The sequence below is a fragment of the Planococcus citri genome, chromosome 4 (assembly GCF_950023065.1).
Source record: "Planococcus citri chromosome 4, ihPlaCitr1.1, whole genome shotgun sequence".
Taxonomy (NCBI): domain Eukaryota; kingdom Metazoa; phylum Arthropoda; class Insecta; order Hemiptera; family Pseudococcidae; genus Planococcus; species Planococcus citri.
The window spans coordinates 53,851,164-53,878,153 of NC_088680.1; the positions used below are offsets into that span (position 1 = coordinate 53,851,164).

At 32.9% G+C, this 26,990-nt stretch overlaps 3 protein-coding genes across 5 annotated transcripts in view; all 3 read right to left on the bottom strand.

Moving 5' to 3' along the window:
* LOC135844090 (NADPH oxidase 5-like) overlaps positions 1-26,990 on the bottom strand; it is a 142,587-nt gene that overhangs the window by 112,439 nt on the left and 3,158 nt on the right. The window contains exon 1 of one of the 3 annotated variants that reach the window (XM_065362199.1): positions 26,701-26,853. The exons of 1 other annotated variant lie outside the window; for it this stretch is intronic. The gene's annotated coding sequence lies outside the window, so the exon portion shown is untranslated. Of the gene's footprint in view, positions 1-3,940; positions 4,417-26,700; positions 26,854-26,990 lie in introns of those variants that run through there. One more of the 3 variants, XM_065362198.1, reaches the window with a different exon arrangement.
* LOC135845205 (nucleolar protein 58-like) lies at positions 12,414-13,774 on the bottom strand. The gene is made up of 3 exons (XM_065363671.1): positions 13,651-13,774; positions 13,318-13,367; positions 12,414-13,155 (listed from the first exon to the last, which is right to left on the bottom strand). Exons 1-3 carry the CDS (start codon positions 13,772-13,774, stop codon positions 12,946-12,948), a joined length of 384 nt encoding a protein of 127 aa, XP_065219743.1. The 3' UTR covers positions 12,414-12,945.
* LOC135845061 (F-box only protein 39-like) lies at positions 19,411-22,086 on the bottom strand. The gene is made up of 2 exons (XM_065363525.1): positions 21,305-22,086; positions 19,411-20,760 (listed from the first exon to the last, which is right to left on the bottom strand). The coding sequence occupies exons 1-2, from the start codon at positions 21,432-21,434 to the stop codon at positions 19,478-19,480; spliced, it is 1,413 nt and encodes a 470-aa protein (XP_065219597.1). The 5' UTR covers positions 21,435-22,086; the 3' UTR covers positions 19,411-19,477.

Below are 26,990 nucleotides of genomic sequence, written 5' to 3' on the forward strand. Positions count from 1 at the left end.
GGGGGGGGGGTAACAATTTTTCATTTGAAGAATTTTTTGAAGGGAAGAGGGGGGATCAAAAACACCCTTACCATTTTAATTTTTCGTTCTTCAAATTTCTCAACTTTATTATAGCTCTACTTACTTTTTCTAGCAAAAATTTGTATGCAGAAAAAATGTTTGGTTTAGAACATCAAAATCAGCATTTTTAAAAAATCAGGGCTTCAAGAAGACTTTCAGCAGAATATTTTTCAAACACGTCTCAGTTTTTTTTTTAAATAAGGGGAGGGATGGTAAAAATTTTACATTTGAAGAATTTTTTGAATGAAAGAGGGGGTATCAGAAACATCTTTACCATTTTAATTTTTCGTTCTTCAAATTTCTCAACTTTATTATATGTAACTATGTAGCTTTACTTACTACTTACTTTTTCAACGTATCTATTTATTTTTTTTAAATGCAATCCAATTGTTCAAATTGCTCAGAATTTAGAATAGAGGAAAGGAATGTGTTTCAATCCGCGCAAAATGAAGACGGAAAACCTCAGGAAAAGTTTCGCAGGTAATTTTCCCTTCGCTAATATTGGAAGTTCTGAAACGTTGGAAAATTGGGGATCTCGCAATGAAACTTATCAAAATTCTACACAGCGGGACATCGACTTTTTGATGAGAAGAATGTCAAAAGCAGGGCTGGCAAGATTGGCAGGACGTTTAGACACCCTGGATTGTACTTCGGTGAAGCAGAGAGTCAGTTTTTGAAGAATTCCTATAATTATTTTCCAAAATAGAAAACATTAGATATTTTAAAAAAATGAAAGATGTTCGTCTTTTGATGACTTTTGAGCAAAATTTTTAACTAACCAAGAGCACTCGACTTTTTCTTGACTAAACTATACTTCGAAAATATCAACTTTTGTCGACATTCTCAATCTAGTAGACAGATTCAATCATACTCCCCATCCTCTTTACGGCTGCTATGATTTTTTATCTATTTTTTGAGACAATGATTGAGTAGTGAATCTGAAGTAATGATTACTCGAATTTTAGAATATTATTTTATTTTAATTCACAGAATTTAGGTCTTCCAAGGTGATTTTTCGTAATGAAATCAAATTCGTTCTCGACCTTACACAAGATAAAAAAAATATTAAAATTTGATAGGGTGGAAACGTTGTTCGTGAATTAAACGTTGCGTAAAATATTCATAAAATTGTAGCAAACTTTGATAAAATATTTTTAAAAATAAGAAATTGAGAGATTTTTTGATTTTTCAACATTTTAACATTTTTTGGATTAATTTTCGTCTTGAAATAATCTTCTTTTTTTAAGGAACATTTCCCTCGTTTTTTCTGAGTTGAAAAAAATATTTTTACTGCATTCTGCCCTCAATATTGGGTAGAAAAGTTTTTCAATTTTCAAGCATTTTGATAAAACATCGAAAAATGCCAATTTTGCAAGTCAAAATGACATGAAGTACCTACCGTACCTGGAATTTCTGCTTAAAAGTGATCAATTTCCTCTCAATTTTTTTAAATCTACTTAAATCATTTTTAAATGTTGTTTAGATTTTTCAAAAGACATTTCTGTTTTTATTTTCTTAAAAACTTTTAAAAAATATTTAGTATTTTCAGGACATCAAAAATTACCTCAATTTTTTACTAGCTCAGCATAAGTGCTCGTAATTTTAGAATTTTTTTCGCACTTCATCCTCGAAATTTGAAATTATCCTCATGCTAGAAAGAAAAAAGAAAAAAATTTACAAAGTAAAACAGACCAAAAAATCTAGAAAAATTGATGGATCGTTTTGTTTTGACGCTTTTAACTATTCTAAAAATTGTGAAAATTCTCAACAAAAAAAACTAGTTTGTAATTTTGATAACTTTAGGTAGGTACCAAAAAAAATCTGAATAGCATTTCTTGTGATTATTAACAATTTTTTGAATATTCTTGTGGGGATTTTACGAATTACCATCAAGCTACACTGTTATCTTCCCCTAACTCAGACTGAGTAAATTCCAATTCCATCGCAAACAAATTTTGATCGCACAAATCTACAAAAACTCAAAACAGTCTGTCATCGTTGAATTTTTTTTTTAATTTTTTCGAAAAGATTGAATAACACTTGATTTTTGATCGGCAACGCAGACAGAGTGTAAACTACGTAGACCCCACCCAAAAAATTGCAAAATAAAAATTACATTTGAGATGTGCCCCTGTCTGCCTATGTTTGCTGAAATGGATAATGATGATAGAATTACTCGTACGTATTTTGTACTGATGATTCATGTTAATATTTTTATCAATTTTTTTTGGCATGATTTTTTGAAAAACTTCACCGTAGGTTTGCTCAGGTAGAAATTGTCCCTTTATTTTTGAGAAATAGAGCTAGGTATGACAGTAGATGTTTTTTCAGAAAACCATGTTTTTCAACTCCTTTCGCTAGCTTTCGTTTTAGGGCAAATTTTACCAAAATTTTGAGTTGCCTCGTGCGCAATGTGCGCAAAATAATACAATTTGGCAAAAAAAAAACTGTTCAAACTAGGCTTTTGTCTAAAGCTTACCTACCCAATCTCATTGCCTCGTTTCACAAAATTATCGGGTCCAAACATTATTTTTTTCGCTTCGAAGGCGAAATTCTCGTCAATATTTCGAAGTAGAATTCCGATTCTCGACTTTTTGCAGATTTTATTGACTGACAGACTCCAGCCAGACATTCTGATTCCTTCGTGATTTCTTCTAGATGTATTTTGAATTTCATATCATGAAAATTTCGACAAATTTCAAAAACCTATTCATAGATTGAGGAATAATCACATCAGAATACAGTTCATATCACTTTTCCATCACAAACTCGTGAATTCGGTTCATTGATCGATAACCCCTCAAAACTTATGTATCAATAATTTTGAACGTTCCTCATTAGAATTCGATTCCACCTACTCCACTTTTCAGCCATAACTCTACCTCAAAGCACTCGATTGATCTTGATTCACTTCGTTCCACAAATCACTCCGCAATCGCAACCGATTCTCGATCCAATTAAAACCACGACGAAAGGTAAACTACGCGCCAATCAACCATCGCGGTATTCGATTCATAAACCCAATTAAATCGATTTTTCTCGCATTCGATGCTCAAAAAAGGTAAACAACGTGTCGAGGCGTCAAGTCGATCGACAACTTTTAAACATCACTACTCGTAACTGAGTAAGACGTGAAAATGAGTAAGTAAAAGACTGCTGAATAAACACATCACGTTTACCTAGGTAGGTACTCGAAACGAACACCGCGTTTTTTCTGTCATCTCGTGCAATTTATGTGTATTAAGATGTTAGATCGTATTGTGTAAAAAGTAAAAAAAAAATGCCGCAAAATGGACTCGATAGGTATTAAAATGCCACGCGCGGCGTTCCTCGAGCAGCACGCTGCTGAGGGTTTTAAGACATTGCATTGGTTGTTGTGAAGGATCAAAATGAAGAGATAGAGTACCTATTCCACACAGTCGAACGTATACATCATTCTATGTAGTACTAGTTAACGGGTTAAATTACTATAGTCTTGATGAAAGAGGCTAGATGCTTTGTACATTAACGAGAGCAATTTTCCACGTGAGCTGGAGAAGACGACGGTAATTTCAGTCCATTAACCGGAGCCTGTTCTAAAATTTGTATGATTAGTGATGGTAAAATGAATGGTTTTATAAGGCTGCGCAGCTATATCGACAAAGAAATCGGGGTTCAACTTTATATACGAGTAGGTATACCTATCTCGGCGTTAATCTAATAGACAAGTTGGCGATCTCGATATGCATTTAATGAACGCGTGTACATTTTATGACCCTTATGTCAGATACACCTAATAAATGTATACAGCTTATATGTACGAGTAGACATTCCAGCAAGATGAGGAGACCAAAGTACACTTGGGCTAAATTAAAAGCATAGGTAGGTAACAAATACGTACACGGACACAGGTCTTTTTACATTTGATGTCGATGTAGAGTTCTCCAAATATATGCACACAGGTGTAAAAAAAATAACTCCAAATTGGTGCACAAAAAGGTTACACAAACACTCGCGAGTAAATCATCAAACAGTTGTTGGTACTGGAGAAACAAACGAACCGTACGCTTTTCGCGTAAACCGGATAACTAAACCAAAAATATGAACGAGACAGCTCGCGGTACCTTGGTAGAGCGCATTTCCAGTGTGATGCTGTTTTCAAGGTTACAAAATCAAGTTGGAAATCAATGGCATAGGTATCAGCTTAGCAGGGCAAAAGATCTTCGTACAGCCAGACGAATAGGTACAGTAGGTAAGTCGGTGAATTTATTGGACCACGGTTTAGTTTGGTATTTTTAACCGTCAGCGTATTTTCGCCACCACAACAACAACAACAAGAGCAACAACAACAACAACGGCAAGAGCGAGCCCAAGATGACCGATACTCTCCCTACCACTAGGTATGGTACTCAGCAGTTTGAGCAAATTGCACCAGTAACCAGTTAGCACGATCGAATCATAATCATCGCTCGAATAAGTGAAAGGGAAAGTTCGATCCGCCCCTTTGTCAACTTTGAAGGGCATTCACCTACTCCTGTATGTTTATTTTTTCTCCTCCGTCCAATAAATATAAGGCGTCCTTCAAAAGACGCCGACCGTAATTTACGGCTTAATTATATTTGTATAATTTATTTCGCCTATGCGAACACCCTCACCCCCCACTAGACGACCATATTATACTATTTCATGCTCTGTTCGCACATATCGTGCTCTCTCTCTCGCTCTGCACCACCAACTCTGACGCCTTGCCATGCCTGCCTTATTCGCGTCTATATGATAAAAATGTCTGCGTGAATTTTTACATTTATAACGATTTACACGTACGTACCGAGTTATATGTAGGTACTTACACAATAAATACCTATACAGAATCGGTTAACATATAAGATGAAGTATAAAAAGTGTAAGACGAGCGGCTCGGCTTTTCATTTAGATTTTTATTCGCCTTTTTAATGCTAATGATTAACCAGCTACTGCATATGAGGTGACCTTTTCCCTCTCCCCTCTTTTATTATTTACTCGCGCTTGAATTATGTCGCGATTTAATGGCGCAATAAATTTTATCCGAATCTGAGGTATCCGATGGAAAAATATGCGATTGATTTCCCAGGCTCAGACGCGAGCAGAACACTAATCGTGGTAGATAATAGAAATGGGAAAAATTGAAGAATTCGTCGGAATTCTTTGTAGATTGGTTGAGAAAGATGGAAAGTATACTATGTACAAATATTCAGCTCAATCGATGCATAAAATATAAGTACTCGTACCTAATTGGAAAAATCTGGAAAAAGTCCATCGCAACAAGCCCTAAGATTGGTAGGTATTATAAAACCTTAATGAGATCTCAGATTTGAACAGGATTATAATTTTATTGAAAAATCATAGCGTTAAATTCCCATAACTGAAATTTCAGCCACCCCAATTGATTTTTCAATTTTTAGAAAATTTTTAAAAATTCAAAATTGGTAAAGTATTTTCTGAGATTTGTGCTTTTTTTTTTAAAAAAAAATGTATATTTATTCAATAAAAAATATGAAAATTATTCCTGAAACTGATATCAACTCACTTGAAACGAATTTCGCCATTTATGATTATTCTGAAAGCTTCAGCACAATTTTCAATTTCTCCAGAATTTTGAAATTTTTCCAGAAAACGTGAAAATTAATTTGGGAAGCTGAAAATCAAATTTTGGCTTATTATCAACCTGTATCAAGTGTTTATACTCATTTCAGCCGATTCAGCTGTAGACTAAGTCATAACTTGTTTTAAAATTCTAGAGAAATCAAAAATCACGCCGGAGGCTTCAAAATGACCCGAAATAATGAAATACGGATGAGGGGGGGGGTCAGAATTTTTTTTAGTCAGAAAAACACACTTAAAAGATGCCCACCAGCAAATCGGACCAAATGTAGAGAAACATGTTAAATAAGTTGAGAATACGAGCCAAAACTCGATTTTTAGCTGCCCAAGTTGACTGTCATTGACGCCTCTTGGAGAAATTTTAAAAATTCTGCGAAAATCAAAAATTGCGCTAGGAATTTCACTCTTTAGACTGGTTTTAAAAAAAGTGTCCAAAAATACACCACTAGGCCAAATTTTAAGTGTTGAAGGGTTGTTGAACTTCATTTTCTAATTTTTAAAAACTCAAATAGTCTGTTTTCTGTGAAAAAAAATTGACAATCTGATAAAATTGAGGTTTCATTTATCTCATTTGATCTCTCGAATTGTTTGGTGATAGTTTTGGGTGTTTCTGGAGCCTCCTGTAGCAGATTTTTCAGGTGATACTGTAGTTTCGGAAAAATTATCCTCGAAATGATAGCAATGAAATTCAATATTTTTTCAGCACAGAAAAATATTAAAATCTGTTTAAAGACTCTGAAATGGTCCCAAAACACCATCAATTTACTTGATAGGCCAAGAATAAAGTATACTTATGAACGAAATTCCAGCTTCCTAAGTACTTCAGTTTCATTAAATTCTGATTTTTCCATTAAAAAATGCTCCAGTAAAAAAAAACACCATAATTTGAATTTTAAAATTTTGAAGCAAAGTGATAAGCTTCTTATTAACATATGTATCACACAAAAACCATCGTTTTCTATACCTCTTGAAATACTGATTTTCGAGAGCTTTTGCCTTCGCTTTGCGAGAACTAGTGTGTTTCTCTATTCCATAATCAAAAAATTCCAGATTTGAAGGATAAATCAAAATTTGTAATTTATACGTTGTATGAATAATAAGCAAAAGTGTATACCTTTCAAATTAAAAAATTGTTATCTTATCTCTCTTAATTACTTTACTTCAAAACTCGCGGTTTCATTTCAAAAAATTGGTATATTTGGTTTTTCTCAAATGTCGTTCAAATTTTCCATCAAGTTTTTGTATATTTTTTAAAAATTTGCTTGCTGAAAAAAGTTTTATATTCGCCCAATTTCATTACTCACATTTGCAAGAACCTTAGGGTCTAAAAGTGAAAATAAAATCAAAAATTGAAATGATAAAATTATATTTTCGACATCCGCTTGCTTGAAAAAAAATCTTGGGATGTTTGAAGACATTGGAAAAGCGAACAATTCTAATGTAAAAGTTTGCCTCGCCCCCCGGTTATTTTTTCTTATAAAATCTCAAGTGTTTATTTTGAAATTTTGTTAGGCACCCTGTCTTATAACGTATGTAATATGCGTTCATTTGTAGGTATTGTTTTTTTAAAAATAATTTTGATTGAAATTAAAAAATACTTTGTATACAAATTTACTTCCAATTTCAATTTTGTTGAAAATTTTCTTGTGAAAAAATTTGGTTGGAAAAAGGTACTTAGTAAAAAAGTAGTGATTTTTTCAAAAAAAAATTCCGTTAGATACCTACCAATGTATTGAATTATTTTTGAAAAGTGTTGGAAATTAAGGATTTAAGCTTTTTCAAAACTTTCACTTTCCAAAATGATTTTTCTATTCAAGCTCACCTTTTTTGTGATTCGGTGAATTAAGCTGGGCACCCTATTACATTCTTTGTTTTCCCAACATAGGAAACTGAAGAACCTCCAAGGGGTAAACTGATCTTACAATAAATATTTGATCCGTTTTTTAAAAACTTCGAAAAAATTGAAGTATGATTCCAAACATAATTGCTAAATTTTTATAAACTCGAAAATATTACAAGGTAATCTTCAAAATTTTTAGTTGTGTTAAAGTGAACTTTTTGATACCAAATCTGACTGACAAGAACTTGAAACAAAATTGCTAAGAGGCCCGACAGGAAAACAAACGACCTTAAAAAAACCAGACAGACGGGTCAATGACCTTGAGAGGCCAGACAGGCAGACAACAACCTTGCGCAGCCAGCCAAACAGGTCAATAACCTGGAAGGCAGACAGGCGACCTGGAAAAGCCAGACAGATGGATCAATGACCTTGAGAGACCAGACAGGCAGTTTAGACAACTTCTGGAAACCAGACAGACGGGTCAGTGAACTTGAATGGCTATACAGGAACAGGAGAAGCCAGATAGATGGGTCAATGACCTTATGAGGCCAGACAGGCAGGCAGACGCGACGACCTTACGAAGCCAGACAAACAGGTCAATAACCTGGAGAAGCCAGACTGACTGACAAACCCGACAAGAGCACATACGACCTTGAATCTAATATGCCACTTCAATTTTGAAATTTTTTAGAATTTTAGTAAAAAATTAAGAACTCTTGTGTCTTTAGAAGATCGAGATCGCATTTTCAATATGAATTGGTTAAAATGGGAGTGAAAAAAGGGGTTTTTATTGTAATTTTTTCAAATTTTCCGAAGCAAGTAGCTTTTATTTTGGGTGCAATTTATCATTACTTTAAAAAAGGGGGTTAGCACGATAACAGTAGTGGGTTATCACGATAAATAAGTATTCACGATGAAAAAGAGCATTGCACGATAAAAAAGTGTATTTCACGATAAAAAAATGTATCACACGATTTCTTAAAAAACGAACGATAAATTATGTGGTATCCACGATATATATGATAGTAAGAACAATAAAAAATAAACAATTTCCACGAGAAGTTTTTGACAGAATGAACGATAAATAAATTATGTTCACGATAAATAAGGATGAATGAACGACAAAAAGTATAAGATTTTCACGAGTGAATAAAAAATTAAGTGTTCTAGTACATAGGTACCTATTTCAATAAAGTTTTACGAGATAACGCCAGACGATCTCGTTTACGTTTTTGACCCAATGGGATGGATTTTGCTGCCAAGGGAGAGTTGAAATTCGGTAAATTTCCACCTGAGCCTAATGCTTTTTTCCAAAATGTCCGGATTCTCCACCAATTGGACTTGGAAAAATCACAGATTTTCAATGAAATCACAAAAAACTATATTTTTTACCTATTCGAATGGCCTTTGCACCCCCCCCCCTTCTTGGCCAAATCTGTGTTTCGAACCAAAATAACGTTAAAAAGTGGTTTCTAGAGCCCAAAAAACGTACATATCAATACCCTACTCCACTTTTTCATAAATTTGCCACTTTGCACACCCTCCTGGAGCCCCATTTGGGTTTCGAACCAAAGTAACGTCAAAAATGAATTCTGGAGCCCAAAAAACGTACATACCTTACCTATCGATACCCCGCTACTCGACTTTTTCAAAATATTTACCCCTTTGCACCCCCCTCTTGGGCTTCCATTTGCGGTTAGAACCAAAATAACGACAAAAATAAATTCAGCGCCTCAAAATACCCTTGTATCAAAAAGATTGACGTCAAAATTTGCATTCATTTCTGAAATATGATTTTTGACACCATAAAAATTGAATCTGTCCCACTGTGTGCCAGCATTTTCTTTTGTTAATGAAAAATATCGTGCTAATCAATGAAAAATATCGTGTTTATCAATGAAAATTATCGGGCTACCACCTTTTTCAATGGTGGAAAAATGCTGTGCTTACCACCTAAACTACCGTTACTAAGCCACGTTTTATCGTTCAAATGGTTATCGTGCTAACCACCTTTTTTATCGTTCAGTTATATATTTCCCTTTTATTTTTTGTACTAGCTAAAGAGTTATAATTTCCATCTGAAAATGATATCAATTCAATAACTACCATTTTTAATCGAAAGATGAATGGATGTTTTTACTACCTAGGTATTGAGTGGAAGAAAAAATCCAATTTAAATTTCAGTGAAACACATAAACAGATAAGATAATGTATGTACTATATTACTGTCTGTGGTGTTTGAGAAATTGGAGGGCAGGTATGGGTAATTTTTGTGTTAATTTTTATTTACTTACTCATTTAGTAACATAATAATGTTTTTATACTTTAAAGTAAAAGTTTTCTAAACAAGTAAGAAGTTATGTGAACTCGAATACAAATTGTTTTTAAAAAATGAAGATTTTCTTCGTATCTTATCGAATTTACTGTAAATGTAAGATTTTTTTCAAATATGGATTTTTCTAGTATAATAATACCGATTTTGATTTTCATTGAAACAAATTCTAAGGTGAATGCTTGGCACGAGGATGTGCGAGACTACATGTGGACTTTCGAGGAAGGAAATTTGGTCGATAAATCGGAAATGTTGAGATTACTATTCGACGACGACGATAACTCAACAATCCTAGGCCCATATCATTTCATCTGCACTCCGATTGTATTCGGACACACGATAAATCTACAATTGATCCGTTTCTTCGCCGAAATCGAATTGGACAAAGCAGGCAATCCTCTCGAATGGCGTAAAACTGAATCGTACAATCATTTCAAACACCTGAATATTGGCAAATACGAAACCATAATGGAGAAACATATGGCCAGGTACCCGGTAATATCGATACTGTTGTTTGTACATTCATCTAGAAACGAAGACGACGTAAATCTCGAGCTGAATTGTCACATTCGCGATTGCTTGATAAATTACAAATACTTGAAACAAGTCGCCGGCCCTGTCATTGGTCAAAAGGAACTCAAGTTTTTGAAAAAATTATTAAAAGGCGGGTTAACCTTAAAGGAACTAGAGACGGTTATTTTTCGATTGTGTAGAATTTTCTACTATTATTTTAAATCGAAAGTTATTTTATTAATCGACGGATACGATAAAGCAGTCAGAGGAGCTGTTAATCTTTTACCTACTGACGGAGACTTATACTACGGTGTTGTGAATAAAGCTTTGAAACAAGCTTTGACCGAAGGTAGCGAATACATACAAAAGGCGATAATTTTTAGCGGAGGTTCGATGGGATGGAGTTTAATTAAACCGGAGCTCGAACACATTGTCAAGTTTCACCCGTTTCTAGAAGATCATCCTTTTTCTCCTTACTTCGGATTCACCGAAGAAGACATGACTATTTTGTTTGATCGGTACAAATGCGACCAGAAAGAAAGAGATGACGTTAGGAAATACTACAAAGGTTACGAGACTCGCGAGAAACACAGAGTATTGTATAACCCGGCCAGTATCGCGGAGTATTTCTATCATAGAGATCCAATAAAACCTGAACCCTCTCGTATGAGGAATTTTTGGGCTAATAATGAACCAGATCCGACTATACCGATTTCACCTTACATGAAGTTATCGGCTTTTCGTTACATTATTCTCGAATTAATGGAACAAGGCGGCATTGAATTTCCATTGAAGAAAATGCACGATCCGGGAGCCTTACGAGAGATGACATACATCAAGTTGAGTGAATTTGTAGATATCGAACTGCGACATATACCTATGCTGATTACTTTTATTTTTGAGCAAGGTTTTCTTAGTCATGGATATGGTAATAATACTTTGGTTATTCCCAATGAAGAAGTAAAAGCCATAGTTGGACGCGAATTACATCTGTATAAACAAAAACATGGATGAATTTCACGATTCGAGTGTAAGACTGATTTTGTTTTTCTTATTGTGTTTTTGTATTTTGATTTTTATTCCATAAGGACGTACTAAAAATATATAAATTTTGGATGGGTTTTTTCATGTATTAAAAGACGTGCTGTAAACATTTTGGAAATGACCCAAGGCCTATTTTGAAAAATATTCTAAAATAGCAAAAATTGTAGAATCTTAATCAACTGATGAAAAAAATCATTGATCAGAACCTTAGTGTCCATGAGACTACGTGAGTTAAATATGGAATTTACTCGCAGGAATTTGTTTAAACGGGACATTTGATAACAAAGTAAACATTTTTTCAATTTTGGCGAACAAAAAGTAAAGCCTAGTTCACAAACAAAAACGTAAAACGTAAGGCATAAGAAAACGTTCTCTGATTGGCTAGTTCTTACGTTTTGACATAAGATTCCCATTCTTACGGGTATTTTTTACGTCAAACATAAGAACTAGCCAATCAAAGAACATTTTCTTATATCTTATGTTTTACGTTTTTGTTTGTGAACTAGGCTTAAGGCTTGGGGCAAATTGTGACGAGAAAAGATCAGTTTTTTTTAGGGATTTTGGCAACACAAAAAAAAACTAGTTGGATTTTTTGTAAATTTTGAAAAAAACAAACACAGAATTTTTTGATAATTTTGATTTCTAGAAAGAATAATATGTTTTATGGAAATTTTGACGAAAATGGGTCTTTTTGTTGATAGAAACGTATTTTTGAATAAATTCAAATTTTTAACGAAAAATAGTAAATTCAAATGATAGATAACTCTACTTTATATATTGGAGTAGATGGGCAAGCCAACAAAAATTGGCGCATTTAGTTCATACTCCCACCACTGCAGAGGATAGAGTTGTTGTTATGTTTGTTTTTCTTATATTTTTTCATTTTTAATAAAAATGCCCAGCCATAAAAAAAAACAGTCACTTGAAAAAACACAGGATACACAGAATAACAGTTTATAAACAATTTTTGCACAACAAAAATGAAAACATGACAAATATGTAAGTACATTGCAATTTTGCTAAAATTATTTGTGAATAAGTAATAAGAACAACGTTATTTAGTTTTTGTCTTTTCATCTTTCCATCTTTTTGTCTTTTCGTCTTTTCAACTTTCGTCTTTTTGACTTTCGTCTTTTTAACTTTTTGCCATTTCGACTTTTCGTCTTTTCGACTTTCCATCTTTTCAACTTTTCGTCTTTTTGACTTTTCGTCTTTTCGACTTTTCATCTTTTTGACTTTTCGTCTTTTTGTCTTTTTGACTTTTCGTCTTTTCGACTTTTCGTCTTTTCGACTTTTTGTCTTTTCATCTTTTTGTCTTTTCAACTTTTCGTCTTTCCAACTTTTTGTCTTTTTGACTTATCATCTTTTCGACTTTTCGTCTTCTCGACTTTTTGTCTTTTCGACTTTTCGACTTTCTGTCTTTTCGACTTTTCGTCTTTTCGACTTTTCGTCTATTTGACTTTTCGACTATTTGTCTGATCAACTTTTCGTCTTTTCCTCTTTTCGACTTTTCATCTTTCTGATTTTTCGTCTCTTTTCATCTTTTCAACTTTTTGTCTTTTCGACTTTTCGTCTTTTCAACTTTTTGTCTTTTCGACTTTTTGTCTTTCCAACTTTTCGGGTATTCATCTTTTCGACTATTCGTCTGATCAACTTTTCGTCTTTCTGATTTTTCGACTTTTCGTCTTTCTGATTTTTCGTCTCTTTTCATCTTTTTGACTTTTCGTCTTTTCAACATTTCATCTTTTCAACTGTTTGTCTTTCCGACTTTTTGTCTTTTTGACTTTTCATCTTATCAACTTTTCGTCTTTTTGACTTTTTGTCTTTTCGACTTTTCGTCTTTTTGACTTTTCGTCTTTTCGACTTTTCATCTTTTTGACTTTTCGTCTTTTTGTCTTTTTGACTTTTCGTCTTTTCGACTTTTCGTCTTTTCGACTTTTTGTCTTTTCATCTTTTTGTCTTTTCAACTTTTCGTCTTTCCAACTTTTTGTCTTTTTGACTTATCATCTTTTCGACTTTTCGTCTTCTCGACTTTTTGTCTTTTCGACTTTTCGACTTTCTGTCTTTTCGACTTTTCGTCTTTTCGACTTTTCGACTATTCGTCTGATCAACTTTTCGTCTTTTCCTCTTTTCGACTTTTCATCTTTCTGATTTTTCGTCTCTTTTCATCTTTTCAACTTTTTGTCTTTTCGACTTTTCGTCTTTTCAACTTTTTGTCTTTTCGACTTTTTGTCTTTCCAACTTTTCGGGTATTCATCTTTTCGACTATTCGTCTGATCAACTTTTCGTCTTTCTGATTTTTCGACTTTTCGTCTTTCTGATTTTTCGTCTCTTTTCATCTTTTTGACTTTTCGTCTTTTCAACATTTCATCTTTTCAACTGTTTGTCTTTCCGACTTTTTGTCTTTTCGACTTTTCATCTTATCAACTTTTCGTCTTTTTGACTTTTTGTCTTTTCGACTTTTCGTCTTTCTGATTTTTTCGTCTCTTTTCATCTTTTTGACTTTTCGTCATTTCGACTTTTTGTCTTTTCAACATTTCATCTTTTCAACTGTTTGTCTTTCCGACTTTTCGTCTTTTCGACTTTTCATCTTATCGACTTTTCATCTTATCAACTTTTCATCTTATCAACTTTTTGACTTTTTGTCTTTTCGACTTTTTGTCTTTTCAACTTTTTGTCTTTTCAACTTTTTGTCTTTTCGAGTTTTCGTCTTTTCGACTTTTCGTCTTTTCGACTTTTCGTCTTTTCGTCTTTTTGACTTTTCGTCTTTTAGACTTTTTGTCTTTTAGACTTTTTGTCTTTTCGACTTTTCGTCTTTTCAACTTTTTGTCTTTTCAACTTTTCATCTTTTCAACTGTTTGTCTTTCCGACTTTTTGTCTTTCCAACTTTCCATTCCATCTTTACTTTCAGTCTTTACTTACTGGCCAAAATCAAACAATCACAATTGAAAACACCAGTGGTCGAGTCAGACACTGTTTCAACCATGTGTGTGTGTTCAGACCCAACCCAAGTAAGGACCTGTGTTTGAGACAGACACTATTTAAATCAGTGGGTGTTTTCAGACCCGAGTTAGGACCTGTGGTTGAGACAGACACTACATACTTACTTAAATCAGTGGGTGTGTTATGGCTCAAGTGAGGACTCGTGGTTGAGACAGACCCAAGTAAGGACCTGTGGTTGGGCCAGACACTATTTAAATCAGTGGGTGTTTTCAGACCCAAGTATACCTTACACCAAAAAATTGTGGAAAATATCACAATTTTACTAGGTACAAGTAATTAAATATTTTGAAGAATTTTGAGCTCAAAATTTAAACTGATTTTTGAGATTTTCAAAAATACCTAGTATCATGCCACTAATCAAAATTAATTAAAATTTTGTGAAAAATGTGAATATTTCAACAAAAATATGTAATTTTTTGAGCTCAAAAGTGAGTCATTATTTCCGAGATTCTTGAAAAAAGGTGTATTGAGACCTATTTAAAAGGCGTTCAAATTTCAACAGAACCCCAAATAAACAATTCTTTTGTGCTAAAATTGAAGAAAAAATAATTTTTTGGTCAAACTTATCACAAAGACTTTGTTTGCCAAACTTTCAAAAAAAAAAAACATTCTTTTTAAAATGAAAATTACCAAAGAAAAGTCTGTTTTGTCAGAACCATGAACTATCAAAGTGACAGGATTGTTTATATCAAAATTGCCAAAATCTTGTTTTTTTGCCAAAAATTGCAGTAGAAACTTCTTTCGTGGTGAAATTTTTTTGTCGCAAAATATCATTTTTTAGGTAGAAATTGCAGAAAAGAACTAATTAAAATGATCAAAGAATCACTTTTTAAAAATAAAAACAAAGATCTGTTCAATAAGTAAATTTTTCCAAAAAATTAAAGTCAAAACATAAAAATTTCAAAATTTGACTTTTAGACAATTTCGACAAAAAAATGAGAGTTCCCTTCAATTTTTAAGAACTAAAAGGAAGACTTTCAAGCAAAATATTAAACAAAAAAACTACAACAACAACAACAACAGGTCTTTTAGGGATTTTGGCAAACATACTACCATATTCAAAAATCATTTTCGTAGAAATATTTCATTTTCTCTCAAAATTTTAACCCATTTTTATGAGTCGCATGAAAAAAACTCACAAATCACGGCTCAATTTTGTGCTCAAAATTATTCAAAAATGCTCAAAAAACATTTTTGTCAAAATATCAGAATTTTTAGTGAAATTTTAACCCATTTTGATGGGTCACGACTCACGAGACACTTTTTCAAAAAATTCTAAAAATCATGACCTAAATTATGGGCTGTGATCAATCAAGACGTTTTTAAATTTTACAGGAAAATCAAGTAGGTACATATTTCCATAAAAATTGGACATGGACTTATTCGAGGAATTTTCAGGTTTGAGCCTAAAATTGAGTTTAAATTAACAGAGATATTGAAAGAGGTATCATTCAACCCATAAAAATGAGTTAAAGGTTTTCAAAAAAAAAGTGTCCACAAGCTATCAAAATGGGGCTACATCACAACAGAAAATTGACAGTTTTGCATTTCAAGAGAATGAACTCGCAAAAGTTCACAAGGGTCATTGTATCAATGACGAACACGTTTTAATACTTAAAGCTTGTGGTTGAAACCAGATAGGTAAGTGGAATTTTTGCAATTTTGGCAAAAAAGCAAGATTTTGACTTGGATATTGTTTTTGGGGCCTTTTTGACTTTTTGTCTTTTCGACTTTTTGTCTTTTCAACTTTTTGTCTTTTCGAGTTTTCGTCTTTTCGACTTTTCGTCTTTTCGACTTTTCGTCTTTTCATCTTATCAACTTTTCGTCTTTTTGACTTTTTGTCTTTTCGACTTTTCGTCTTTTTGACTTTTCGTCTTTTCGACTTTTCATCTTTTTGACTTTTCGTCTTTTTGTCTTTTTGACTTTTCGTCTTTTCGACTTTTCGTCTTTTCGACTTTTTGTCTTTTCATCTTTTTGTCTTTTCAACTTTTCGTCTTTCCAACTTTTTGTCTTTTTGACTTATCATCTTTTCGACTTTTCGTCTTCTCGACTTTTCGACTTTCTGTCTTTTCGACTTTTCGTCTTTTCGACTTTTCGACTATTCGTCTGATCAACTTTTCGTCTTTTCCTCTTTTCGACTTTTCATCTTTCTGATTTTTCGTCTCTTTTCATCTTTTCAACTTTTTGTCTTTTCGACTTTTCGTCTTTTCAACTTTTTGTCTTTTCGACTTTTTGTCTTTCCAACTTTTCGGGATTCATCTTTTCGACTATTCGTCTGATCAACTTTTCGTCTTTCTGATTTTTCGACTTTTCGTCTTTCTGATTTTTCGTCTCTTTTCATCTTTTTGACTTTTCGTCTTTTCAACATTTCATCTTTTCAACTGTTTGTCTTTCCGACTTTTTGTCTTTTCGACTTTTCATCTTATCAACTTTTCGTCTTTTTGACTTTTTGTCTTTTCGACTTTTCGTCTTTCTGATTTTTTCGTCTCTTTTCATCTTTTTGACTTTTCGTCATTTCGACTTTTTGTCTTTTCAACATTTCATCTTTTCAACTGTTTGTCTTTCCGACTTTTCGTCTTTTCGACTTTTCATCTTATCGACTTTTCATCTTATCAACTTTTCATCTTATCAACTTTTTGACTTTTTGTCTTTTCGACTTTTCGTCTTTTCGACTTTTCGTCTTTTCGTCTTTTTGACTTTTCGTCTTTTAGACTTTTTGTCTTTTAGACTTTTTGTCTTTTCGACTTTTCGTCTTTTCAACTTTTTGTCTTTTCAACTTTTCATCTTTTCAACTGTTTGTCTTTCCGACTTTTTGTCTTTCCAACTTTCCATTCCATCTTTACTTTCAGTCTTTACTTACTGGCCAAAATCAAACAATCACAATTGAAAACACCAGTGGTCGAGTCAGACACTGTTTCAACCATGTGTGTGTGTTCAGACCCAACCCAAGTAAGGACCTGTGTTTGAGACAGACACTATTTAAATCAGTGGGTGTTTTCAGACCCGAGTTAGGACCTGTGGTTGAGACAGACACTACATACTTACTTAAATCAGTGGGTGTGTTATGGCTCAAGTGAGGACTCGTGGTTGAGACAGACCCAAGTAAGGACCTGTGGTTGGGCCAGACACTATTTAAATCAGTGGGTGTTTTCAGACCCAAGTATACCTTACACCAAAAAATTGTGGAAAATATCACAATTTTACTAGGTACAAGTAATTAAATATTTTGAAGAATTTTGAGCTCAAAATTTAAACTGATTTTTGAGATTTTCAAAAATACCTAGTATCATGCCACTAATCAAAATTAATTAAAATTTTGTGAAAAATGTGAATATTTCAACAAAAATATGTAATTTTTTGAGCTCAAAAGTGAGTCATTATTTCCGAGATTCTTGAAAAAAGGTGTATTGAGACCTATTTAAAAGGCGTTCAAATTTCAACAGAACCCCAAATAAACAATTCTTTTGTGCTAAAATTGAAGAAAAAATAATTTTTTGGTCAAACTTATCACAAAGACTTTGTTTGCCAAACTTTCAAAAAAAAAAAACATTCTTTTTAAAATGAAAATTACCAAAGAAAAGTCTGTTTTGTCAGAACCATGAACTATCAAAGTGACAGGATTGTTTATATCAAAATTGCCAAAATCTTGTTTTTTTGCCAAAAATTGCAGTAGAAACTTCTTTCGTGGTGAAATTTTTTTGTCGCAAAATATCATTTTTTAGGTAGAAATTGCAGAAAAGAACTAATTAAAATGATCAAAGAATCACTTTTTAAAAATAAAAACAAAGATCTGTTCAATAAGTAAATTTTTCCAAAAAATTAAAGTCAAAACATAAAAATTTCAAAATTTGACTTTTAGACAATTTCGACAAAAAAATGAGAGTTCCCTTCAATTTTTAAGAACTAAAAGGAAGACTTTCAAGCAAAATATTAAACAAAAAAACTACAACAACAACAACAACAGGTCTTTTAGGGATTTTGGCAAACATACTACCATATTCAAAAATCATTTTCGTAGAAATATTTCATTTTCTCTCAAAATTTTAACCCATTTTTATGAGTCGCATGAAAAAAACTCACAAATCACGGCTCAATTTTGTGCTCAAAATTATTCAAAAATGCTCAAAAAACATTTTTGTCAAAATATCAGAATTTTTAGTGAAATTTTAACCCATTTTGATGGGTCACGACTCACGAGACACTTTTTCAAAAAATTCTAAAAATCATGACCTAAATTATGGGCTGTGATCAATCAAGACGTTTTTAAATTTTACAGGAAAATCAAGTAGGTACATATTTCCATAAAAATTGGACATGGACTTATTCGAGGAATTTTCAGGTTTGAGCCTAAAATTGAGTTTAAATTAACAGAGATATTGAAAGAGGTATCATTCAACCCATAAAAATGAGTTAAAGGTTTTCAAAAAAAAAGTGTCCACAAGCTATCAAAATGGGGCTACATCACAACAGAAAATTGACAGTTTTGCATTTCAAGAGAATGAACTCGCAAAAGTTCACAAGGGTCATTGTATCAATGACGAACACGTTTTAATACTTAAAGCTTGTGGTTGAAACCAGATAGGTAAGTGGAATTTTTGCAATTTTGGCAAAAAAGCAAGATTTTGACTTGGATATTGTTTTTGGGGCCTTTTTGACTTTTTGTCTTTTCGACTTTTTGTCTTTTCAACTTTTTGTCTTTTCGAGTTTTCGTCTTTTCGACTTTTCGTCTTTTCGACTTTTCGTCTTTTCATCTTATCAACTTTTCGTCTTTTTGACTTTTTGTCTTTTCGACTTTTCGTCTTTTTGACTTTTCGTCTTTTCGACTTTTCATCTTTTTGACTTTTCGTCTTTTTGTCTTTTTGACTTTTCGTCTTTTCGACTTTTCGTCTTTTCGACTTTTTGTCTTTTCATCTTTTTGAGGGGTCATAAATCAAGTCAGTAGAAATATAAAAAAATGTTAAAAACATATTCCTCGCGTCAAGTCAAATAAATACAAAAATCGGATACCAAAAATACTATATTCAAAGCATGGCACACAATCATCAATTCTTCGATTAATTCATATTTCAAAATACATATTCCACCTGGGTATTAATTTTTTTCCTCAACGTGATTTCCAACTCAGATTTATAAATAGCGTATTTACAATCATAAAAATTACAAATATCGTTCATTTTATTTCTAAAATATTTCAAATCCTTAGCTTCGTAACTGTGTATCAATTTAATACAAAACAAATCCTCGCTCTGGTAACAAATTTCTGGTAAAAAATTCATCAATACAAAATTGGAAATAATTTTGAGTTTCTTCAACTTTAATCCTTTCACAAGCTGGATCACAACTCTAGGTATCATTTCGGTATCGTTGAAATTATTGGAAAACATCAATGTCAATTTGTTCAAATTTCTACAATGAATAACGTTGGTCAGTTCTTTCTTCAGTACAGGTCGACTCCAATGAACAGCTAAGGAAGAAAGTTGTCGAGTAAAAGGCTGACTGAGGAACTCGGCGAACTCATCGGTATTGATACGATGAACTTCTATTTTTAAACATTTCAGATTAGCTAATTGGGAAACCTTGAGTAGTTCTGCTCTGGATAAGCTGAATCGACCGATTAGATGTAATTTACGTAACCTAGCACAAGAGGTAATGGCGTCAATCAAATCGTCGCTTTCGGTCGAACGATTATCGATCCGTAATGCTAAACTGGTCAACGAGTGTCGATTATTCAGGCAGAAGGTGCAAATAGTAGAGCTGAAATCGCCCAAAGGATAACAACACACTTGGAATTTGGTCATATCACGCAAACCGAACAATTTCTCGATTCCGTTCACAACGAGATAGGTGTTCATGAAAGTGAGTTCGGATATACGACGACTTTGCAATTTTTCCATCAGTATGTTGATATCACCGTGGATGAAACATTCTCGTAATTCGATAGCGATCAGTCGTGGACTTCGATCGATCACCCAGTTGAGGTAAGATACCGATATACGAACGCCATCCAGTACGTGGTGTTTCCAGTTGATCGAAAGCGTTCTCAGATTCGACCAATGTCTCGAGTTCAGACTGGCAATGATACGAGATTCGTATATGTCTTGAAATTTGATCGTAGAGAGGTTATCGCCGTATTTGGACAACATGTGGTGAATTTTTTTCGGATTCGATTGCCTGCTGATGACCAGAATATCCGGATGGAGGGATGCGGTTGCGGCTATTTTGTTCCATCGTCTGCAGACTAGTTTCGCACGAGATGTCAGATCGTCGAACGGGATCCATTTGAAGATTTCGAGCACTAGTTCATCGGGGATGTTGTCAAAGTGAACGAGTCGGCGAGGCGGTTCGATGTCTGTAAAAAATGTAGTGAATTAATTGATATTGCGGGTGCTCGGATTAACGCCTACGACTTTGGGGTATGCAACTTATACGGCGATTAAGTTGAAATGGAAAACTAACACGAAAAAAAAGAGTTTAATTTTTTTCTCCATTAACTGTACTGTTTTTTGACATTTTGAAAAAATGAATACTAAAAGCTGAGGTTATTTCGAAAGATTGAATCGGAATTTGAACTTGATATTCTCAAAACTTTATCTCATGAGATATATTACACAGTATTTTAGATTTATTTTTACTTAGATATACTTCCTCAATTATATTTTTGGCAACAGAAATTTGCATTTTTATTTTATGAGCAGAATATAAAATTTAAAATACCGAAAAATATAAAACTAGCATAAAAAATGAGTATTACGAGTATTTAAAAAATATCGATGCGAGAATCATTTTTTCGATATTTGAAAAACAGGAGTATTTTAAGATCGGATGCCAAGTTAATACTCATGATGGCGTGAAGTACGATACGAAAATGAAAATAAAAATTCAGCAATACTTACGATTCATCAGCCGATAAACGAAACTTCTGAACAAGTTCACATTACAGGAGCATACAGAGTAACACACTGTCCTAGTTACATTACGATTACAAAATTTAAATACACTAATGTCAAGGACCGCATACGCCATAAGCCGACAAATTATGAGAAAAATGCGTATTTAGTCGCATTTAATATTCCGAATTGTCATTAAAGAAACATGCACCAGTGTTCGAAACAAAAAAACATGAAAATCAATGGAAAAAAATCACTGCTGAATTAAAAAAAAAATGCAATTGAATAACGATTCTTGAAGATATAACAATCGTATAAGTACATATAAAAATGAAAGTTCTTCTAAAAAAAACATAAATTCAATATTATGGTCCATATCATGTTAATCAAGTTATGTAGAACTAAAACCGTCATTTTTTGGGAAAAGGGCTGTATATAGCTGAAATGCCCATATTCAAGGGAATTTCCAAAATCAAGCAACGAATTCAGCAATTGAACCGAATTTAGATTTGTATTGTATAAAATTACAAATAACATAAATACTACAAACTGGTTCCTTAAGAGGAGGGAAGAGGGGAAGAGGGAGAGAAAACTAAACAATGTAGGTACTAGGTACTCCTTGAAGTAGTCCATATTATTGTTTTTCTGCAATTTGATGTAACACGCTCCTCTCCCCTTCACAAAAAAATGTCCACAGTAAACATTTCCCATGCAAACAGAGTTGTCCTAAAAAGGTTTCTATTTCAAATATTATCAACAAAATCTAATTCCAAATTGTCTCCAAGTCTCTAGCCAAATGGCTGTACACTGCGTGGTTAAATGAATTGAAAAAAAAAAAAAATTATACAAAGTACCTACTCCTTCAAAAAATTGAAATTAAATCAACGTCTAAAATATAATACTTTGACATTTTTGCATAAAAATCAAGAAGTTAAGTAGGTAAGTAGTTTTTTGATTGCAATAGAAAATCGAAAAAAACCTCCTAATTTAATAACAAAAAATTTTAATTTCTTGGAATACCAAAATTGCCAAAAATTGGATGGTTTTTTCTAAAGTTAGAAACATTTGAAAAATTGGAGGAAAATTGATAATTGAAAACAATTATAATTATATTCATATTTTATTTCAATAGAATTTCGAAAAATTGGAGTATTTTAAAGGAGAGGACGAAAACGGGGGAAAATTCAGAGGAAAAATCTTAGAAAAATTCCTCGTAGGTATACAAATTTTTTTCAAATTGAATCAAAATCTTGAAAACTAAACAAAAAAGAGTGAAGATTTTATGCTTGCTCGGAATTAAAATTCCAAAAATTTTAATCAATTGAAACAAAAGAACGCAATAAAAGCTGAAAGTCCAGAAAAAAAAACTTTTAAAAAATAGGTAATTTATTAAAAAAAAAAAAAAAAAAAAAAAAAACAGAAACAGAATCAAAAAACAAACAAACACCAGCTTTGAAATTTTGAACAAATATTCTTGACAATAAAAAAAAGAATGACAAAATGATTAATAATCCTAACGATATTCCGTTCTAAATTTTCAAATAGGTACTAAAATAAAAATTCTTTAAAAAAAAAAAAAAAACTCATTAGAAGTAAACAGTTTAGTTTGAAAAAATAGCCATAAGATCAATAGTTTATCAAAATGTCAAAAAATCAAAGCATCCTGCACTTGAAAAAAAAAGAACCACAAAAATGAACCAAAAAATATTTCTTCAAAAACTCACTCAAATCAAAATGTGATTTTAATTCAATTCAAGTACCTACATATGTATAATACTCGTACTCATAACTTTGATGAAAATTGTTTTAGAATTAATGACAGAAAAATAAATTAGAAAAACAAAACATTCTACTGCAGAAAAAGTTACATAAAAACACATCTTTTCAAATGAATTTAATGCAAAAAAAAAATCAAAACAAAACATTTAAGAATGAAAATTTTCATCAAGGCTTTGGTAATTTTAGCAAAAAGCAGGACTTTTTTTGAAAATTATTTGCAAAAAAGCTATATTTTTTTTTCAAAACTTCTGTCGAATAAATAGTGGAGTGGCAAGTGGCAACTGAAAAAAATGGCATTTGATGAAAGAAGCGTGAATTTTGGTATGATGAATTTTAGGGCCAAAATGAAGTTTTTAAGACCGGGAGCCATTCGGGCTCCCCCTCCTTCGAGGGGGGTGGACCCTACAATTTTGAAATAATTCCTGTCGATCGAGTTATGGTCAGAAATCAATTATTATGGTGCCCGCTGTTAGGTATTGATCAGCACTTTCTATTTTCATCATTGCAGTCATCGTCCCCCCTCTCCCCCCTGGCGTGGGGCTCAGCTTCCTAAATTGTGGATCTGGAAGACGTTGATACTCGGAAATGTAATTTTGTGAAAATAATTATACTAAGTAATGTGTATGTCTATGTACAAGTAATTTTGGTGGTTCATTTTTTGGTTCCCTCCCCCCTCTGCCCACTGTGGCACCTCAAAACTTGAAAACGCGCAAAATTGCTGCTTTAATGCCAAAACATAAGTGGGGTTTTCATCGACTCCACATTTTAGGGGTCTGCCTCCATGAGGGGGTGGGAGGTATGCTATGAATTATGATTCCGACACTTTAAGCGGAACATATCGATCAATATTGAACAGTAACTGGCTTAATATTTCAATTCTGGTGGAATTTTTACCAGTAGGGTATTTTTTGCAATTAGGGGTTGATGGGGGCGCGTAAAGGGGGGATTCATGATTTTTTGCGTTATTTACTGCTTTCAAAAAATGCTTCTCATCAGTTCCTAGAAGAATTGGCATTTAGCTCACCATTTCCACTATGTTTTGGCATTAAAGCGGCAATTTTGCGCGTTTTTCAAGTTTTGATGTGCCACAGTGGGCAGAGGGGGGAGGGAACCAAAAAATGAACCACCAAAATTACTTGTACACATTACTTAGTATATTTTCACAAAATTACATTTCCGAGTCTCAACGTCTTCCAGATCCACAATTTAGGAAGCTGAGCCCCACACCAGGGGGAGAGGGGGGACGACGACTGCAATGATGAAAATAGAAAGTGCTGATCAATACCTAGCAGCGGGCACCATAATAATTGATTTCTGACCATAACTCGATCAACAGGAATTACGTATTTCAAAATTGTAGGGTCCACCCCCCCCCCCCCTCGAAGGAGGGGGAGCCCGAATGGCTCCCAGTCTTAAAAACTTCATTTTGGCCCTAAAATTCATCATACAAAAATTCACGCTTCTTTCATCAAATGTCGTTTTCTCCTGTATTTCAGCTGTTTGCCACTCCACTAAAAAGTGAGACTAATTTTGGCCTTTGGGCAACTTTTGAGAAAGTTACAAATGGCGATAGCCTACTTTTTGTTATGCTTGGCTGAACGAGAGACCACGACAATTTTGACAAAATGCAGGGATTTTAAAAAATGTTTGGTTAGAGAACGAAATTTTTCAACAATTTTGAGCAGAAAAGTCAAGACTGACTAATCCCTTTTTTAAAACATGAAAATTTTTCTCAATTTTAGGTAAAAAAGCGAGATTTAGAAGCAAGGATATGAAGATCTCAGGGCTGGTGGAACGGAACAATAAACAAATCAGGAAAAAATCTTATTGAGAACGGAACAGAACAAAATGAACAAAACCAGAACAGAACAAAACAGAAAAAAAAATTGGAACAGAACGGAACGGAACAGAACAGAACAAAATGAAAAAATTTGAAATTACCTACACTATCAGCCTATCAGCGTATCAGCCAACTCACCAACTGCCAACTCAGCAGGTTGGGGGGGGGTGGTCAAGTGTGCATTTTAGCTTTCCAATTCCATCTTCATTTGGTAAAATTTAGTGGAAATTTCGATTCTCAAAAATCTGCTGGAAGGTTGCAGAAAGAAATGCAAATTGCTCAAAAGTCAAAATGGCTGAAAATCATTTTCAGTTGATTTGGCAGGAGTGGTGGGAGTGGGACATGATTAATTGATTATAGCACATTCTAGATGAATTCGGTAAAATTTTGATCTTTTTTCTCATAGTCATTTTGGGACATGGGACCAAATTTGAGTTTAAAAAATTCATCAAAAAATGAAAAACAAAAATATGAACTTCAGTTCTTGAAATTTTCAAAATTTTGGATGGTGTCAAATTTTGCATGTTAATATGATTCGATCTAGCTTTGTCCAGTTCAAAAAATTTTCTGGCAAGTGGCGGGTGGGATCCCCCCCCCCCCCCTTAGAAAAACGGAACGGAACGGAACAGAACAGAACAGAACAAATGGAACGGAACGGAACAGAACAGAACAAAACAGAACGGAACGAAAAAATGATGAACAAAACGGAACAGAACAGTAAAAATGCAAAGTGATTTGTTCATGAACGGAACGGAACAAAACGATCGTTTCGGTCACCAGCCCTGGAAGATCTTGATTTATATCGCGATCTTGTCGATCCGACTCTTTTATTATTTATTCCTGCTTAGAAGCAAATCTGGTAACAAGAGAGAATTTTTCCAATTTTTAACAAAAAGGAAGACTTTGTATTTTAGTAGACAAATACCATCTTTTTGGCAATGATTGGCAAAAAAGTGAAATTTTTGGTAGAAACTAGACTTTTTTTTGTCAATTTTGGCTTTTTATTTTAGAAAGTTGAACCAAGATTTGAAAAATTTAAATGTTTTGAAAATTTAAAAAAATAACTTTAGCAACTGAAATTTTGTTTAGTAACTTGGGAGTTCACGAGCTCTGAAAAAGTTATAATTCTTTTTGAATGAAAATTTTAAAAAAAATGAACCAAAAAAATATTGTAAACAAAAAATAAAAAATAAAAATTCAATGAAATCTTTGCTTATGAAGCCATAAATATCCCTGAAGTTTCACTTGGAGTAAAGTTTCACTAATTTGAATTCATTAAAAAAATATAAATAATAAAAATGAAAACAGGTAGAGAATTTGCCATTCAAAAAACAGTAAAAAAAAAAAAAAAAAAAAAAAAACGAATTTTAGTTCAAGAAATGCACAGAAAAAATGTCAGAAATCAGTTTTAAAAAGTTAAGAGATTGTTTCAAAATTGAAATGAATTGGTAAAATGATAGGTATAGGTACTCAATGTGGAGATGTGGTGCATGGGGGACTACAAAACGAAAAAATTGAAAGAAAAACAAGCCAATAAAAAAATCAAATAAATTCAATTTTGTGAACTTGGAAAACAATTTTGAAGAACTCTTCAAAAATTTGTTGAAAAAGTAAATAAAATTAACAAATTCTTAGCCAGACGTCTCCTTAGAGAGCCTGAAAATTGTATGTAGTTATGGTACATTTTCATTCCAATTAAGACTGGTTTGATGATTTTCAAAATTCTTAGGTACTCGTAAAAATAAAATAAACTCGAAATACATAGATAGGTAGAGATACTCACAATTAAATAATCGTCAATGCAAAACTCTGTACCATTTTCAAATAATACCATTGACAAAAACCAAATTTCAAATTACAAACAGTACAAACACCATATATTAAGAGTGCATCAAATTGGTCGTCGAGTAGGTAATATTCAGTATTGTTATAATGAGATTTCCATAGGTATATTTTACGTATTTATAATATATTTAATACGACATATCCTCAAATAAAAATCAAACATTGCGTCGATATAATCATATTTGTATTTTCCCTTCCCCAACCGTCATAAAATCTCCACAAAAAAAC